This window comes from Apiospora phragmitis, assembly GCF_038363925.1.
Source record: "Apiospora phragmitis strain CBS 135458 chromosome Unknown utg000011l:1.0-3236445.0:1.0-3240683.0, whole genome shotgun sequence".
Taxonomy (NCBI): Eukaryota; Fungi; Ascomycota; class Sordariomycetes; order Amphisphaeriales; family Apiosporaceae; genus Apiospora; species Apiospora phragmitis.
Genome location: NW_027117411.1, coordinates 1184243 through 1200759, shown reverse-complemented (window position 1 = coordinate 1200759; position 16517 = coordinate 1184243). Strand labels below are relative to the sequence as shown.

Below are 16517 nucleotides of genomic sequence, written 5' to 3'. Positions count from 1 at the left end.
ACCTACGATCGAAGCTGCAGACGAGAATCATTAGTACTACATGTAGTTTAGCATTAGAGGTTGTCAGTGGTCACTATGTAAGCCCTACGCAGCGGCCCCAACTTTGAGGTATGGGGGTGACACCCATGCTTGTTCGGTGGAGCTTCTCATCGACGACAGGGGTGGATGAAGGCCCGTGTTACGTCAATTGGCAGAGATCCCAAAATTTTATTGCAGCTTCAGAGCTCCAAGCTCCGAGCTCAAGCACGACAAACCCACCTCCGAATAGTTCTTTGAACACAACGCCGTACACAAACCACAGGACATACCCGACTGTTCTCATACCACATACACAACATGGCCTTCCAAGCACCCAAACGGCTGCCCCTGAGCCTGACACGGGCCCGGTTCACCACCACCACCGCCGCCACCACCTGGCCCGCCGCCCGACCACTGCTCAGTATCCCGAACACCACCCCGCTGTGCCGCCGCCCGTACTCCACCGACCCGCCGCCGCCGCCGCTGCTGCAGAAGCTGAAGGCGGACCTCAAGACGGCGATGCGGGCCAAGGACGCGGCGCGGCTGACGGTGCTGCGCTCGGTCCTGGCGGCGACGCTGAACGCCTCCAAGACGGCGAGCCCGATCACGACGGACGCGCAGCTCGTGGCCCTCCTGCGCAAGACCGCGTGGGCCTCGCGCGACGCCGCCGCCGAGTTCCTGCTGGCCGGCCGCGACGACCTCGTCGAGGAGGAGCAGGCCCAGATCGACATCCTCGACGAGTACGTCGCCGGCAGCGGCGTGCAGAAGGTCGGCGCCGACGAGCTGCGGACCATCGTCGCCGGCATCGTCACAGCCATGACGAGCGAGGGGGGCGTGGCGACCGGAGGCAAGGTGCAGATGGGCAATGTCATGAAGAAGCTGCTGGCCCCCGGTGGACCCTTGGAGGGCAAGGATGTGGAGAAATCCGAGTTGGCAAAGATTGTCAAGGAAGTAGTGGGATAAATGAAATCGGCAGACCTCGCGTCTGGAGAGTGGGCGCGCCATATTGTATATTAAAACTAGAGATGTACATTAGAGGGTGCGTTCCGCTCTGTATATCCGTACCAGGACTGCGGTGTAACAGCACTCAAAGGGCCCGACGAGCACCTTGGCACTCCCCTCCTTTAGAACGTTGGCAATGTTGCGCATGCATGTACATACAACATGTCATAGACATCACACCCTCAGATAAACTCATTATCAATCGTGACCATTACACTAAAGAAAGCGAAGTCCAATGCCAAAATCTTCGAAACGACTTAGTGATATCTATCGGTAGGTTTATACAACGCTCTCCCCCATTCTTCCAAATTGACCAGTGCCTTCAGAACTCCACCGCACCCGAAAATTATAATATTTGTTTGAAGCCTAAGAGAGCTCGAAGCGTTCAGGCAGGACAATGGGGGCTACCAAAGTCCAGGTGTACATAGCATAACAAATCCAAGCACACACAATCTTGACCCAGCTAGCCCAGTACGTTCGTCCCACAGGCGCAAAGTCCCCAGACTGCACCTCTTCATCGCCCCAGGTCGAAGTGAGCAAAGTCGCAACCCAGCAAGTTGCCAGGAAGAAAATGACGTGGAAGACGGAGTAGTTGTACTGCGTACTTGCGCGCTCGTCGTCATGCGATGACTTTCCACTCGACTCTTCATCCTCGTCGTCTGACAGCAGAGCATCGGCAGGCAAACTTCCTTCCTCCACAGCTCGCCGCAGCACTTCTCGTCTCATATCCTGTCGACCAGGCTGTTGCGTGACGAGGTCATGCTCATCGTCGTCGGGCAGTCTGATGCCACCGCGGTTGTTCCCCAGTCCGAGGCTTTGGGTAGCGGCGCGGGTAGTGGTGTAAGCTACAGTCAACATAGTGACGATTGCACCGATGACCACCGAGCTTGTCCGAGCACCCTGGGCGCGAATCAAGGGGTTGCACAGCTTATCATCAGGCTCCATCGAAACGGCGGACATGGTGAGGTACGTGCAGTAGATGGCGACCATAGCAGCCTGTGCCAACCCAGCCTTCGGGTTATGCTCCTGGATTGCAGGATGAACCGAGATGAAGGATATGCCGAGCCACATGATCAGGTTGACGGTGATGGCAGCCTGGTTCATGGAACATCCGCTGGATGCAAAGAAGATGTACTGAACGATAGTCATGGCCAAAGATCCCAGGTACATGCTCAGAGTTGACCCGATCAGAACAATACTCCAGACCTTTGAACCCGTGTTTTCGATCTGCTCGAGGCAATATTCGGCCCATGTATGAGCCAGATCAACCAAGAGAACCAAGCCGAGGATCAAGAACAGCATAGCGCCGATGAAGCCGATATAGGTGCCCCAGAAAACGTAGAATTCGTCGGGGATCAGGAACGAGAGGACGACAAAAGCCACCCAGGCGATGACCTTGGGGCCCCAGAAGCCATTCTGCAAGGCAGCCCTCGGGTTTTTGGTATTGTTGACGCCGAAGAGAAGACCGGCAAAAATGAGGTGAAAGAGGCCAAGGGCGAAGTTGATTCGTTGGACAGCCAGCCGTCCATAGCATTCTCCGTTCGGGCAGTTGATCTTGACATAATCAAGCATCAGGTTTTGCAGCTTTTCGACGGCCCAGGGCGTGAGCATAACCCATGCTACAGTCGAGTTTACCAGAAGCATAAGGGCATAGGCAATACGAGTGGCAACACTATTGAATCGTGGGTTAGCTTTGTCGCGAAGTCTACCGTAAGATAAACAAAAGGGGCATCTTACCTGTTGCCACACTTGCCGCATGCGCTGCATACCATGGAGCATGTGGCAGCACCGCAGCAACTGGCAGCGAAGGACACGAGCTATATTGCGAAGATGGCGTTAGAGAGAGCAATGCGCGGGAACCAAGGGAAGGCCTACTGTGCCCATGCTGGGTACAGCCAGCAATGGAATGGATAGGAGAGCACCCATCGTGCCTTATTCGGTCGTCTCGTATCCAAACGAAGGCGTTTGTTGATGAAATGGATGTTTGCCGAAAATAGTTGTTATTGTTGGATGTATGTCAACCTGAGAAGCGCTCGTCGCACGCCTGAATTATGCGGCAGGCCCGACCGTGCACTACAAATTACGTCGTCACCTGCACCGGCTGCCAAAAGGTGGGCCGCCAGTCACGAGTCGCATTCTACATAAGTTCATGGCTGGCACAATTATTTATTCACATTCCTATATTCGAGAGGGTAGATAGTTGAGACTTGAAGTTCTCTATCCCCTTGATTGCCACGGCGCTGCTTTCCACCACATTTGGCAGTATTGTACGGACCAGGGATAAATTTAGTACGATCAGAGTTGCGTTTTTGACGTCCGTCTTGCTCAGTGTGTTATTTGATTGGTTAAGCGAACCCTGTTACGGCACGCACGGCCGTGTTGATCTTTTGTTGCTAGTAACGGTACGAAAAGCAGCGCCGTGGCAATCAAGGGGATAATTTGAGGTTGAAGTATCTACTATGTAAACTTCCTCGCGGAGAACCCCATGGGACAGTCCACATACTTGTAGTCTTGACGATCCTTTGTCATATAACGTCAGCAGCGGATTCAGGTACGTACAAGCTATCTCAAAATCGACTTGCTGCTTGTATCTACCTGTTTTGCCCGCCACTCACCAAGGTTAGATTGGAACCAATTGCTAATACAAACCGACTGCCAATGCGCTGGCCACCGCTCCTGGCCACCGAGACAATTGGCGCAATTTCAATTTCCGCCCTGAGTATCACCAACGGTAGGAACAAGACAGATACTATACCTGTAGACTCATTCGTAGAACTAACAAGTCCGATTGATGGCGACTCAGAAGGGCGGTTTATAGGTGTTACAGTGACCCAGCCGGCTCCCGCCATGGAACTAAGACACATGCTACCGGTACATGGAAGTTAGGATGCACGCTGGGCAATGGGGAGCTGCATGAAACCCGCTGCCCACCCACTCGGCGCACTCCCGATGCCGCGGGATGGTACAACCAAGCCCTGGAACTATGGGGGAGATAACCTCTGATAAGCAAGCATACGTACATACGTCTTGGTCTTGGTGCTTGGGGGGTTCCACGATAGCAAGCCCGACACATCAGCACTTGCCCATCAACGCTCTTTTTCCTATCTACCCTATGTAGACCTTTCCCTCGGTCCTTTTCACTCTGTCTCATCCCCAACACACTCTTTTTACATCACTCTTCTTCTTACCCAATGACCAAGTATTGATCTCTGGTCTGTGCAGTATAGCTCTGGGCCCGATTCCATCTTTCGCGCCCACTATCTATCCCCTAACTTGAGTGGAAAGCCCGATATCGCACTTCCACCAACATGACGTTAGATAAGGACCTTCGGCAGGCACGCATCGTGTCTAGTGTGTCTGCAACTATTATATCCCTAGCCTGTGGAACAAATGTGAGCTTCAAGCCTAGCCTGGCATGCCTCCTTGCTAACAGCGCCCACTCGGCAACAGTACGTCTACTCAGCATGGGCGCCTCAATTCGCAGACCGTCTTCTGCTATCCGCGACCGAAAGCAATGTAATAGGCCTGGCTGGCAACCTCGGCATGTACTCCATGGGAGTACCCATTGGGATGCTCATCGATAGCAAAGGACCGCGACCGGCAGTTGTTCTAGGCTCCCTCCTACTCGGCATCGGATACTACCCTCTACATGTGGCATATAGCGAGGGTCATGGATCAGTGCCTTTTATGTGCTTCTTCTCCTACCTGACAGGCCTTGGAGGCTGTATGGCCTTCAACGCGGCGGTCAAGACGTCGGCGCTGAACTGGCCTCACCACCGAGGTACAGCTACCGCGTTTCCGCTCGCTGCCTTCGGCCTATCCGCCTTCTTCTTCGCTTTGATCGGCTCCATCTTCTTCCCCGGGGACCCGAGTCGGTTCTTGATGCTCCTGGCATATGGGACTTTCGCCATGACCTTCGTGGGCTTCTTCTTCTTGAGGGTCTACCCTCATACACCGCATTATCAGTCCGTCGCGTCAGGCGAGGAAGGCCAGTCCGACTCGCAAATTCTGCACCCCACCATGTCCCACGAATCGAAGACGCGGCGCTCTGCTTTCCACCACGGCCAACCTGCTGAACCTGGTACGTCATCTAGTAATACAACAATACATGAAAATGCTACCTCAAACGACGACGACCCGGCTCCGGACCATGAATCCCCAAGCAACCCAGCGGTTGATCTCGAGGCGGAGACCGCCCCGGACAAAGGGGGTCGAGATGAGGCTGAGGAATTAAATGAGACGTCTTCTCTTATGTCTCGGTCGACCACGTCGTCGTCGCTACCTGGTGAAGTATATGTGCAGCGCAGTATTGATTTGGATCGTTCTCATCGTGTAGATACTCGCGGCTGGGCGTTGCTGAAAAACTTGGAGTTCTGGCAACTGTGGATTATCATGGCCATCCTGTCTGGCATCGGTCTCATGACCATCAAGTAAGTACCACCGGGAGCACCCCTGCACCCAATGAGCGCTGACCAGCCACAGCAACATCGGAAACGATGTGACAGCCTTATGGAAACACTACGATGACTCTATCGACGATAAAACGCTTGTGCTACGTCAGCAGATGCATGTTTCCATCCTTTCAATTGGCAGTTTCGCGGGAAGGTTATTGAGTGGTAAGTACATATATACGGCTATATAGCTATGTGGATCTTTCTGATATGTTATAGGCATGGGTTCGGATTTGCTGGTCAAACTGCTCCATGCTAGCCGTGTATGGTGTCTCGTCGTCGCCAGCGGCATTTTTGCGGTGGCACAGATCTGCGCCTTGAAGATTGTGAATCCCCACATGCTTGGCCTTGTTTCGGGCTTCAGCGGCCTGGGTTATGGCTTCCTCTTCGGCGTGTTCCCCTCCATCGTGGCCGAGTCCTTTGGCATCCACGGCCTCAGCCAGAACTGGGGTTACATGACGCTGTCGCCAGTCGTCAGTAGTAACATTTTCAACTTGTTCTACGGCGCCGTGTTCGATGCGCACTCGGTCGTGGAGCCCAACGGAAGCAGGACTTGCGAAGATGGCATCAATTGCTACTGGACGGCCTACATGGTGACCTTGTGCGCTTGCGCCGTGGGTATTGTGGTAACCCTGTGGGTGATCTGGCATCAGCGACAGGAGCGACAAAAGGAGAATGTCAAGTTGGCACGTGGCGAGGACTAGACATGATTACATAGGCTTGGTTACAGGAGACCTAGCGATTGGTTTTAGATTCTTTACGGGCGTTTTGATAGATTTAGACAGGTACAGCAAGCGGTTTACAGCATAAATATATTCATAATAGCCTTCAGCCCAGCTCCATGGACAGCCTTTTGACATGTGACGAGCCTCCTAATCTCATAATAAATGTCAGCTACCAAATCAGTAGGCAACAGCCAACTTAGGCCACTATAGCTGAAATTGTCTGTGGTGCTTAGCCTTTTCCCATTTTATATAAGTATATGATATGTGAGGCTGACAACTAGCACTACACTGCCAAATAACTGGTCTCTATACTTGAGATTCTTGGGGTCCACATACGAGCAAATTGGGCTCGAGAAACGTTCAGGTTCGGTACCTCGCTTCGAGCCTCTTATAACCAGTCCCCGGATGGGATAGGAACGGGCGAATATAGGAGCGATAGGGAAAGGGGAGGGGCCAACTATACCGATAACGTGCAAGTAGTTTCTTGTGTACGTTATGTCCATTCGATTAATGCGATTGGTGCTTGGACTATGCGATAATCTGCCAGTACACCTTGTACGGATATGATGATTTATTCACTAGGTTGCGGGCAAGTGGAACAAACGTTCGAATTGAATGTGGTATCTTTTCTCCCAAACATCGGACATGAGCCTCGTCTCTCCCTCTCTCTCAACACCTCCCCAAACGCCCAAGTACTCTACTTGGCCATACCTAGGTCCTTAGCCTTCTCAACCAGCTATATCCTCATCGTGTCTCAGCCCAGAATACTCTGTGCCCTGGTTTGCCGTGGCAAGCCTGGCGCAAAGACTGAGAAGCACCACAGTCTCCGTGGCGGCATAATGGTTGAGGGCATCGAGCAGGATCTGCAGATGCCGGCTGAAGTTGGTCTCGTACTTCTTGAGGATCTCGAAGAGGTTGTTAACCCGAGACTCCTCGTCCAGCATGGATTTGTTAGACGCCATGCTGTCGTTGTGCGACTTTTGCGGCTTTAGCGCCTGGAAACGTCGCCATTGCTCGTCGCTCATGTTGGGCGGCTTGATGTTACCGACGAGGTCCGGGTCTGCCTTTTCGAGCTCCCTGGATAGCCAGTTGGAGTATGCAGCGAACAAGGTACAGGTCTGCATGAGCTTGGAGTGGATCTAAACGCAGCAAGTATCAAGTCAGCACACGCATATTCGCCTAGAAATGGAAGAGTCCGGTTGCATACCCTGATTAGCCTGCTGTTGGTAAGCATGCAACCTTTCAAGCAGGTATCCAAGAAGTCCACATGATCCTGCATCAGCTCATCTACTGTGCGATCAGGCTTCCCTGTTCCTTCGAGACTGCCGTCCTTCATCTTAAGCCTGGACATCAAAGCTTGCCAGTTCGGTTCAATCACCTCCAGAGTACAAAAATACAAAAGCTGCTGTACGAAGACGATCATACGGGCACGCAACGTCCATACCCGCCGCTTCCAGATCTCTATCCTGCGGGCCGACGACCTGTGGCACCACACGATGGCATTATTATGCGACTGCCATGTCGTGCATAGCTGTGATTCGAGATGGCGCAGGGACAGAAGGTACCGGAAGAGAGCTTGGTACCGCCATATCGTCTTCCGGCTAATAACCAGAGAGACCGGAAAGGGGACGCTATAGTTGAGTTCCAGAGAAGTAAAACCGTTTGCATTCTTTTCTGCTTCCAGGGACTGTGCACTAGAAGGTTGCAAAACCTCGCCCTGCTCCATGCCTGTGATGTTGACAACGCGTTGCAACATCTTAATGAGGCTGATTTCGTTCATGTCCACATGGACATCCTCTTTGAAGGGATCTAAAGACACGATCGTTCCGGGCTGACGCAGGACGATATCCAGGAGCGACTGCAGCTTGACGGTGTTAACAGATTTAACTGGTTTTCGCAACTCGGATGACCCGAGTTCAAGGAAGTAGGTGAAATAGTCTGACGGATCGAGAAAGAAGTAGTGTTTTAGCGAGCGTAACCGGGCCGGGAGTGCATGCGTCGTCAGGAGCAACTTCATGAGGGATTCGTTGGCGTAAGCATATGCGTTGTTGACGTTCTCCAGAAACCGTGAATCATCAAACGTCACCGGAACGTCTTGGGCGACCTTGCTAATGTCGACTCCTCCGCATTCTCGGACAACGTTCAAGTACTTTCCGGCGAGGAGCACTTTATCTCTTACCCCTACCAGCTGCAGAGGAATATCCTGTTCGCGCTGCAGCGTGTACCGGCGCTCCCAATAGTCGTCTGTGTAATCCTTATCCAGTTCCTCTCGAGTAATGCTCTTCTGCTCCTTGATCAGGAATTCGCCATGAGGGTCGTTGATGCCACCATGGTGTAACCACTCGTTGAGCATAGCCATATATGGACGACTTGCATCGCGCAGCAAAGATGTCAGCAATGACCGAGCTGCTGGGTCGCCTGACATAGTCTCGAGCCTCTTGGTGATCATGGCGAGCACCACGCCGCCTTTGCACACTTTCCGCCCCGTCACATTCCCAGGAATGATATCGCCCCCCTTTTTCAGATTCTCGAGGATCTGATCGATATCCTCAGGGTCGGACTCTTCTTCACTCTCGTCGTCAAGCATGCCGTTCTTCTTCAGGAACTCGCGTGCCAGGAAGTAAAGCTGGGCCATGATCTGGGAGGTAGGAAGGGTGTGTATATTCAAAACGTGTAACGTGAAAGAGTCGTTTGTGAGGAACTGAGTCTCTAATTGAGCGACCATGATCAAGTATTCATGCAGGTACTTCCTAATAGCCGCGCATAGTGCATGGTTCACCGCACCAAACTCTTCGCGACTCTGGACATCAACAAAGTGCCCCAAGGCCGTGTAATGCGTGGCCATCTTCAGCATGGACTGTGTGAGGTCCTCCAAGCTCGGATCTAAACCGGGAGATATTTTATACGTCGGCCCGGTCAACTGGTCTCGCTCCTCGCTCGGGTTGTAGGCATAGGAGAAGCGGATGTATTGCCCCTCATATCCCATGAACACGAACAACAGATCTTCGATGATGGCGGCTTCCTGCGCCTCTAAAGAGAGCTGATGTAGAGCTTGCGGTTGCAGGGCCATGGGCATATCTGACGCCAATGGAGGTACGGTTATACGGCGCGCCAATGGCGCAGTCGAGGGCTTGGATAAAGAGGCGATAGGCTCCCATATTTCTAAATATGAACTTGTATTAGACTATAGGATCGCGAAGAGTGCAAGACCTGGATGGGACCTACTCGGAGGAGCCTCAATGGGTATCTCTCTCTTCGACTCGGTTGCGCGATGCCTGGACGGCTCCTTCGTATGTTTCCATCTCTCCGATGGGCCGCTGTCTCTGGTCCTTCTCTCGGGACTCTTGGCGCGCGACACGAGCTTTTCCCTCGTGGTGATAGTCGTACGCTCCGTCCTCCGGTCCTCTGCGCTTCTGCTGATCGGTCGAGGGTTGCCCGAAGCTGAGCGTTTATGGGAGGTGCCGGTGAAGCTACCGCCAGGCTGTGGTGAGGGGCCGCTTCGCGATTCACGGTGTTCCGCTTTGAAGCTATGCCCCGATGTCATGCGGGGTCTTGATGAAGTCGCGTTCGCATTGTCGTTGTTGGGGTTGCCATTACTGCGCCGGTCCGCATAATTGGAGACTCTGGATGACATGATGGTGTTTTGGCGACATTGGGAACCAGAGGTTTTGGAATTGCGACCCCAGGGCGTTGTGCCAGAAGCATCAGGCAGCGATAAGACAGAAGATTATATATTGGCGGTAGTTGTTGACTTTCTTCCTGGTTGACGAGTTAGTTGACTTGGGCAGCCAATTAAGCTGCATCGGGCAAGAAACTCTTCCAATGAGTGAGTGTGAGTGCTCCAGCCAGCTGTGCTTGATTGAGTCAGTCAGGCAGATCCGCTGTTACTTCGGCAGAGGTACCTGATCTCAAATCCGGGAGGCTCTGTCCTTAGCGCCCTTGCCCTGCGCGCTAAGCGACTACGTACCTAAGGTACCTAAAGGCAAGCACCTGTGCTGGCAACCTGACTGCACAAGCTGGAGCTTCGTCAGTAGAGTAGTAGCCTTGACCTGAGAGCTCCAGCAGCAGCAGCTCCGTCCCATTCATCAGCCTTCCCAACGTCAACCATCTTCGTCCGCGCCAACAAACAAACAGCATCGAATCTTCCCACATCCTCGACGCAATAACACCCACAAACCGCAAAGATGTTTATGGCAAGATCTGAATACGGTACGTTCCTTCTATCGGTGGCCGGCTGCACTTGGAGGGGTTCCAACCCAAAGCTAACCTACCATCACCAAAACCAACAGATCGGGGTATCAAGTACGTAGCCTACCCACTACTCACACGATAACAGCATGTGCACCCAAGGGTATAACCATCGCTAACCCCGCCGACCCCTCTGTAGCACCTTCTCCCCGAAGGCCGCCTCTTCCAGGTCGAATACTCGCTCGAGGCGATCAAGCTGGGCAGCACCGCCATCGGCGTGGCGACGTCGGAGGGCGTGGTGCTGGGCGTGGAGAAGCGGGTGACGTCGACGCTGCTGGAGACGTCGTCGGTCGAGAAGATTGTCGAGATCGACCGCCACATTGGCTGCGCCATGTCGGGCCTGCAGGCCGACGCCCGCAGCATGGTCGAGCACGCCCGCGTCGAGTCGCAGAGCCACGCCTTCAACTACAACGAGCCCCTGCGCGTCGAGAGCTGCACCCAGGCCATCTGCGACCTGGCCCTGCGCTTCGGCGAGAGCGCCGACGGCGAGGAGAGCATCATGTCCCGCCCCTTCGGCGTCGCCCTGCTCATCGCCGGCTACGACGAGGACGGCCCCCAGCTTTACCACGCCGAGCCCAGCGGCACCTTCTACCGCTACGACGCCAAGGCCATTGGATCCGGAAGCGAGGGCGCGCAGGCCGAGCTGCAGAACGAATATCACAAGGTAAGACCCCGCTTCTTGTGAGGCCGATGGGGTTTCACCGCCGTACGGTATATACAATTCTAATATTTTACGATAGTCTCTCACAATTGCCGACGCCGAGACATTAGTTCTGAAGACATTGAAGCAGGTGATGGAGGAGAAGCTGGATGCCAAGAACGTGCAACTGGCTAGCGTGACGAAGGAGCGTGGTTTCAGAATATACACGGACGAGGAGATGGCTGAGGTCGTCGGACGGCTTCCCGCTAACTAAAGGGTATCTCGGTCTACTGGAATTCACAAATCCGCTATGATGGCTTCTGCCTATCAGATGTCGTGCCAGATAGATCGGTTGTCACCAAGAAGATTAAATCTCAGAAGATGGGCACCCCAGGATGCTCAACCGTTGGCACCGGGCGCTACGGCAATGCAGGCAAATCTGCCAGCCTCATCATGACTATCTATGTACCAATAGTGTGTACTGACCAATGAGCTATCAAAACACCACGTTCTAGCCCAGTCTGGGACAGATGTCATAACACGCCTTTTGCCGCATTCCAAACGGCGCCCGCCTCCCTCAGCCTTTCTACACAGACTCCCCGTATCACATTATCCTAAGTGATACCCATGTTTTCTATAAGACAACCCCATTTGCCTGAAGTTAAAGATTGTTTGTTTCGAATTCCTTCCCCGACCCTATCCAAGCCTGAAAACGATGATGGCCCCCGTCATCTACTTCGTTCCCTTGTCCTCCGAGTCGACGAGATCCAGTTTCTCGAGCTCATCTTGCACGCCCAGCAGGCCAATGGCATAGAATGCCCGCTCGCTCTTGGCCAAGACCAGCCTGTTGCTCTCGTCGGCGCTGACCTCCTGGATCCGGTTTTTGATGCTGCGGGGCTGGCCCCAAATAGAGGGCGCGCCGACGCTGGGGTCCGACCGGTCGAGGTTGGCGGGCGGCACATAGGGAGGACCATGGCCCATCTGGGCCGCCTTGATCCAGGCCGACTCGGAGCCGGACGCAATTTGCCGAGCCGACTGCCATCCTGTCAGCCGCGCGATGTCATGCATGCGGCGGACGACCCAGTGCCGTTGGACTTCCGATTGCAGCTGAAAGAGGAAGCCAGGTTTGTTAATATCAATCATTCTTACTTTCGGCGCGAAATGAACAGCCTCCTCAAACGAACCCGGAAATTATAAGAAAAGGGGGTGTTGCTCACCTGGACAGCAGCCACAAACATGGGGAATGCACTCTCAATAAAAGCCGCTCCCACCAAGGTACTGACAGCTGACTTGGTCTCCGTGGATTCATCAAGGCCAGCAACAATTCTACCAATCTCTATGGCATAACCCATAGTCTGATGTGCACTCATACCCGCCGCCATCATGGCAACGGGCGGCATCTCAGGGTGGGCCCTATACAGTGAGATTAGGCCCATGTAGTAGTTTAGCCATATCCCCGCGACGCCATATGTCCTGTACTGCGCGGCCGGGCCAAAAGGGCTTGGGATCGGGGGCGCTAGGTCCGGATCCATCTGCGCAAACTCGTGGCCGAACTTCTCTTGGATATGCTCAAAGGCTTGCTTGATAGAGGCCCATTCGCGGTACGCTGCAACGGTCAACTCGTCGAGATCGGAATCCTCCAGGGTGTCGGAAGTTGGCGAGGCTTCCTCTGTCGGTGGGCTGAACCCCATGGGCATCGGCACCCGTCCGGAAGAGGGCATCATGCCGGGAAAGGTGCCCGGCGGTGCCCCGCTGCCGCCAAAAGTGCCTCTCAGACTGAACACCTTGCGTTTCCGGGATAGGTCCCCAGAAGTGAAGCTTGCTAAACGCCCAAGAACTAACATCAAGTGATCATAGGTGCCATAACTTGATGATAAAGTCAGTCACGAGTCCCTGATGGGTTGTGATGGATACCTAATTACTCACATTGCATCCAAGCGGCCTATGGGTGCTCTTGGAGGGCATTGCAGCCAGTGGTCGTAGTCCATGCTATTTCAATGTTAGTAGGGTCCGACGTACGATCTTAGTTATTCCTTACAATAGCTTTGTACCGCCAAGAATATGTTGATAGATATCCATTTTACAGTACCACCAGTATAGATCACTCAGTTTCTCGTATTCGTCCATATCCTTCTGAGTCACGTTATCCCGATATGCAGGTCTGTGAAACGGTGGTGTTTCGGGGCCCATACCCAGCTCATCAAACGTTGTGAGCTTGCCGGTGAGCTCGGTGAGCAGTTGGGCATCGAGTTGGTCCCAGGCCCGATACATAGGGTCGACTTCTTCTTCTTCTTGCGGTTGACCGGATGGGCTGTCATAGGTTCCGAATGTACCTGTTGGGTCGCCATAGCTCATATTCGCTGATCTTTGTTGTTGGACTGCCGCTCGCTGACGACTCCTCCGCTTCATTATCATCACGGACCTCGTCATGTGTCGGAAGGGAATATCTCTAATAATCCACCGAGCACCAAGGAGATGTTTGCTCCATTTTTCATGATCAGAATTCCAGACCTCGTAGTAGGCCAAGAGCATCGTCGCTGCTAGATTTGAGGGCTGGTTACGTCTCCCCGGACGCCCGATGTTGCGTGCTACGCGCCGGAGAGAGAGATGGTAATGCTTCAAAGACGCAGTTTGTGGGACATATTGTAGTTTTGCAATCTGGAGGCTGGCAAGAGCAAGCATGGCCTGGAGTAGAGCAGGATGGCTGAAAGCCATGAGAGGAAACCTGTCTGCGAATAAGTCAGTCTACGTTGACTTCAATAATCGTGGGGTGCTTACGAGCCCATATGTGCTGGCGTGCCTGCACATTATGTCCCTGGAAACTCGCCAATGTGGTGTCGAACGAATGGCGCTCATATATTGAGATGCTTGGTCCGGTCACGTTCACAAAATGCCAGAACACCGCTGCTATCTTCGGGTCGTTGAGAGGAGAGTTCGCCGGATCCGGCTCATACGACACGAGCACGCCAGCATCAGCATAGCCAGAAAACGTTCTGGGTTGTGTCCCAAACATATCGAATCGATCACTGGCTCTCTGCGCAGCTATCATTCCTAACTGGTTGAGCCTTGTGGTCGAATCGTGTTTGCCAATAGGACCTTCGTCGTCCGAGTCACCCATTAAAGCATCGTCGTCAGATATAGGAAGGACTTGGCTTCCGATGACTGGAAGTTGGTCATCATGTGATGCTTCGCTCTCTAGCTGCACCGGAATACGGCCATCCAAAGGAGCACTGGCAAATCGCGGCGCGGTTGACGAAACATTGGACTGGGTTTGAGCACCATATTCGGTAGGAGATAATGGTGAAAAGTCCAGCTGCGGTGCACCTTGTGGCACTCGTGGGTCTGGGAGTGCCCCTTGCCGCCATTGGCCCTGGGGAAATGCATGATCGGATTCAGGTGTAAGGTAAGGATATTGGGCTGTGGTTGGAGGAGGCTGCTGAAGACCGCACAAGTTCTGATCATAACCTAGAGGCGGCGATTGTAGGGGCATAGAGTTCAGCTGCGCATTATAGACATGATCGAAGGGAGATATGACCGGGTGCCCCCAGGGCGGCTTCGGGGCGATTATCTGAAGTGATTGAGTATTGGATTTCTGGGCCGCCGAAAGTTGCTGCTCGCGGACAAGTGCCTGGGGCGAAGGTTGGGGATAAACCAGAGGGCCAAACGGGGAAAATGCCCCGAGAGGATCTTTGAATATAACACGCTGGTTATAGCCTTCGCACTGCCTCTTGGATTTGATACAGTTATTGCAAGTCGGCCTTCCCTCGTCACATTTGATTCGACGCTTGCGACATGCTAGTGTGCCTGGTTAGAAAATGCGCGGCGGTATGGTCATTTGCTGAGAACACGGCGTAGCAATAAACAACAGCCACGATTGGGACATACTGAGACAGCCCGTCTTCGTTCGTTTCCTCACTGCCGTCTTCTTCGGCCCCAAACCCTCATCATCCTGTTCTCGGGGGGGAGAAGAGTCGCCGGAACGAGGCCGCGCCGCCGTACTGGCCTGGGGCTCTACTTCCGCGGATTCCATGTTTGGGAGAAGGGGGAGAGAGAGGGAGTGCGGGCGCCTGAATCAAGCAAATGAGGAATTCCTAGATGTCTTGCCGCCTAGCCGTCAAAGTCATAAGCCTGCCACATGCCCTGCCGGGACCATTGGCCCCCGTGCGGGCTGTGGCTTTCTTTTGCGGATGGAAAATCCGGGTGAAAGTGAAGACCATCCACCGCCTCCAGAAGTCGACTCGACCCTTGATTGCGACAACGCAACCCGGTGCACGGTACCTTGGATTCGACAAGCACAATGTCAATATTTGCCCAGCGCGTGGCCGAGACAGGGCAATGAGACGGTGTGAGGCAAGACAAGAAGACCCAATAATTTCCGCCGTCGTACGTGCGAGTACTCAGGTTACTGAGCGGTTGGAAAGCAACAGCAGCTTGGACATGGAAACCAGCTGGAGAAGACCAGACCACCAGGGAACGGACGGCCACACACTTTGCTTGTATATAGGATAGGTAGCCAAAGTGGAGGAGTGAAACAGAATCGGTGTAACCAAGCAGCAGCACTCAGGATATGCTTGTCGGCGAGCACGGAGGGGTGTGCCTCTTACATTGTATTGGAACATGCAAGGGTGAGGGTGTCGATGTAGATGTAGACGTATCCAAGATAGGTAGGGGGTATGTAGTGGAAGAGGGTATGTGAAGACTGGAGCTTTATTGTCGCACGTACGGCCGAATCTACGTTAGTAGCTTCAATTCGTGGCTGAAATTAGCTGAATGAACCGGCCTGCTACTTCTACATGCCGTATGCTGCACGGCAAGTAATACAGCGCTTGAGGTCTAGACAGTCTAGGCAGTGATGGCGGGTGGGGGGTCTAGACGTCTAGAGCAGGTATTCTTCTTTAGTGAAGGCTGGTGATTGCCCACGCCAAGACGACAGTTCCGTCCCTACCCATCCATACTAATTAATATGTGTATGCCCATGTGTCAGCCATGCCAGATGAGATGCCCATCTCCCGTGCCTAACTACCATCATTGCTACCCTAACCTCGAAGGATGTAGATCTCTAAGACGGAATCTGATGGATATCCCTTTGGGCCAGGTGCGGCGTGAATTCCGCGGCTACGGAACTGATCAGATTGGTGGATGGTGCTGTTCGTCCTTGCCTCGTTGCCAGATGGGCCCAACAAGGTTGTAGCGACGATGCAAACATAGAGCCCATGGTTTAAAGTGTGTACATAACTTTCTTGGATGCGTGTACTGTAAGGCATGTATAGTGGACTTGATCGTCAATACGGGCGAAGGTGCACTTATTAGTTCTGTGCGATGCTGTGTGTGACCCATCGCTGCTGGGCCTGCAGACACTACTGGCTGGTATGAGCAAGGGTAGATCCCAACCCTGTCTTTGCACACACCCAACCCGGGACAGCGCAATGCCGC

The 16517-nt window shown here is 53.5% G+C and overlaps 6 protein-coding genes across 6 annotated transcripts; 3 read left to right on the top strand and 3 right to left on the bottom strand.

Annotated features, from left to right (window-relative positions):
* Positions 1–336: 336 nt before the first annotated feature.
* Positions 337–981, top strand: PG994_013165 (uncharacterized protein; the record flags this gene model as incomplete). Its single annotated transcript, XM_066864574.1, has 1 exon — positions 337–981. The coding sequence occupies one exon, from the start codon at positions 337–339 to the stop codon at positions 979–981; it is 645 nt and encodes a 214-aa protein (XP_066709535.1).
* Positions 982–1386: 405 nt separating this feature from the next.
* Positions 1387–2946, bottom strand: PG994_013164 (uncharacterized protein; the record flags this gene model as incomplete). Its single annotated transcript, XM_066864573.1, has 3 exons — positions 1387–2692; positions 2758–2837; positions 2896–2946. The coding sequence occupies 3 exons, from the start codon at positions 2944–2946 to the stop codon at positions 1387–1389; spliced, it is 1437 nt and encodes a 478-aa protein (XP_066709534.1).
* Positions 2947–4328: 1382 nt separating this feature from the next.
* Positions 4329–6175, top strand: PG994_013163 (uncharacterized protein; the record flags this gene model as incomplete). The annotated part of the gene is made up of 4 exons (XM_066864572.1): positions 4329–4412; positions 4471–5450; positions 5503–5636; positions 5691–6175. 4 exons carry the CDS (start codon positions 4329–4331, stop codon positions 6173–6175), a joined length of 1683 nt encoding a protein of 560 aa, XP_066709533.1.
* A 749-nt stretch (positions 6176–6924) lies between these two features.
* PG994_013162 (Spindle pole body component alp4) lies at positions 6925–9830 on the bottom strand (the record flags this gene model as incomplete). Its single annotated transcript, XM_066864571.1, has 3 exons — positions 6925–7335; positions 7404–9358; positions 9422–9830. 3 exons carry the CDS (start codon positions 9828–9830, stop codon positions 6925–6927), a joined length of 2775 nt encoding a protein of 924 aa, XP_066709532.1.
* A 550-nt stretch (positions 9831–10380) lies between these two features.
* On the top strand, positions 10381–11358 carry PG994_013161 (putative 20S proteasome subunit (alpha5); the record flags this gene model as incomplete). Its single annotated transcript, XM_066864570.1, has 4 exons — positions 10381–10405; positions 10486–10502; positions 10584–11108; positions 11185–11358. The coding sequence occupies 4 exons, from the start codon at positions 10381–10383 to the stop codon at positions 11356–11358; spliced, it is 741 nt and encodes a 246-aa protein (XP_066709531.1).
* A 458-nt stretch (positions 11359–11816) lies between these two features.
* On the bottom strand, positions 11817–15114 carry PG994_013160 (C6 finger domain-containing protein; the record flags this gene model as incomplete). Its single annotated transcript, XM_066864569.1, has 6 exons — positions 11817–12191; positions 12302–12950; positions 13011–13073; positions 13123–13813; positions 13863–14888; positions 14970–15114. 6 exons carry the CDS (start codon positions 15112–15114, stop codon positions 11817–11819), a joined length of 2949 nt encoding a protein of 982 aa, XP_066709530.1.
* Positions 15115–16517: the final 1403 nt, after the last annotated feature.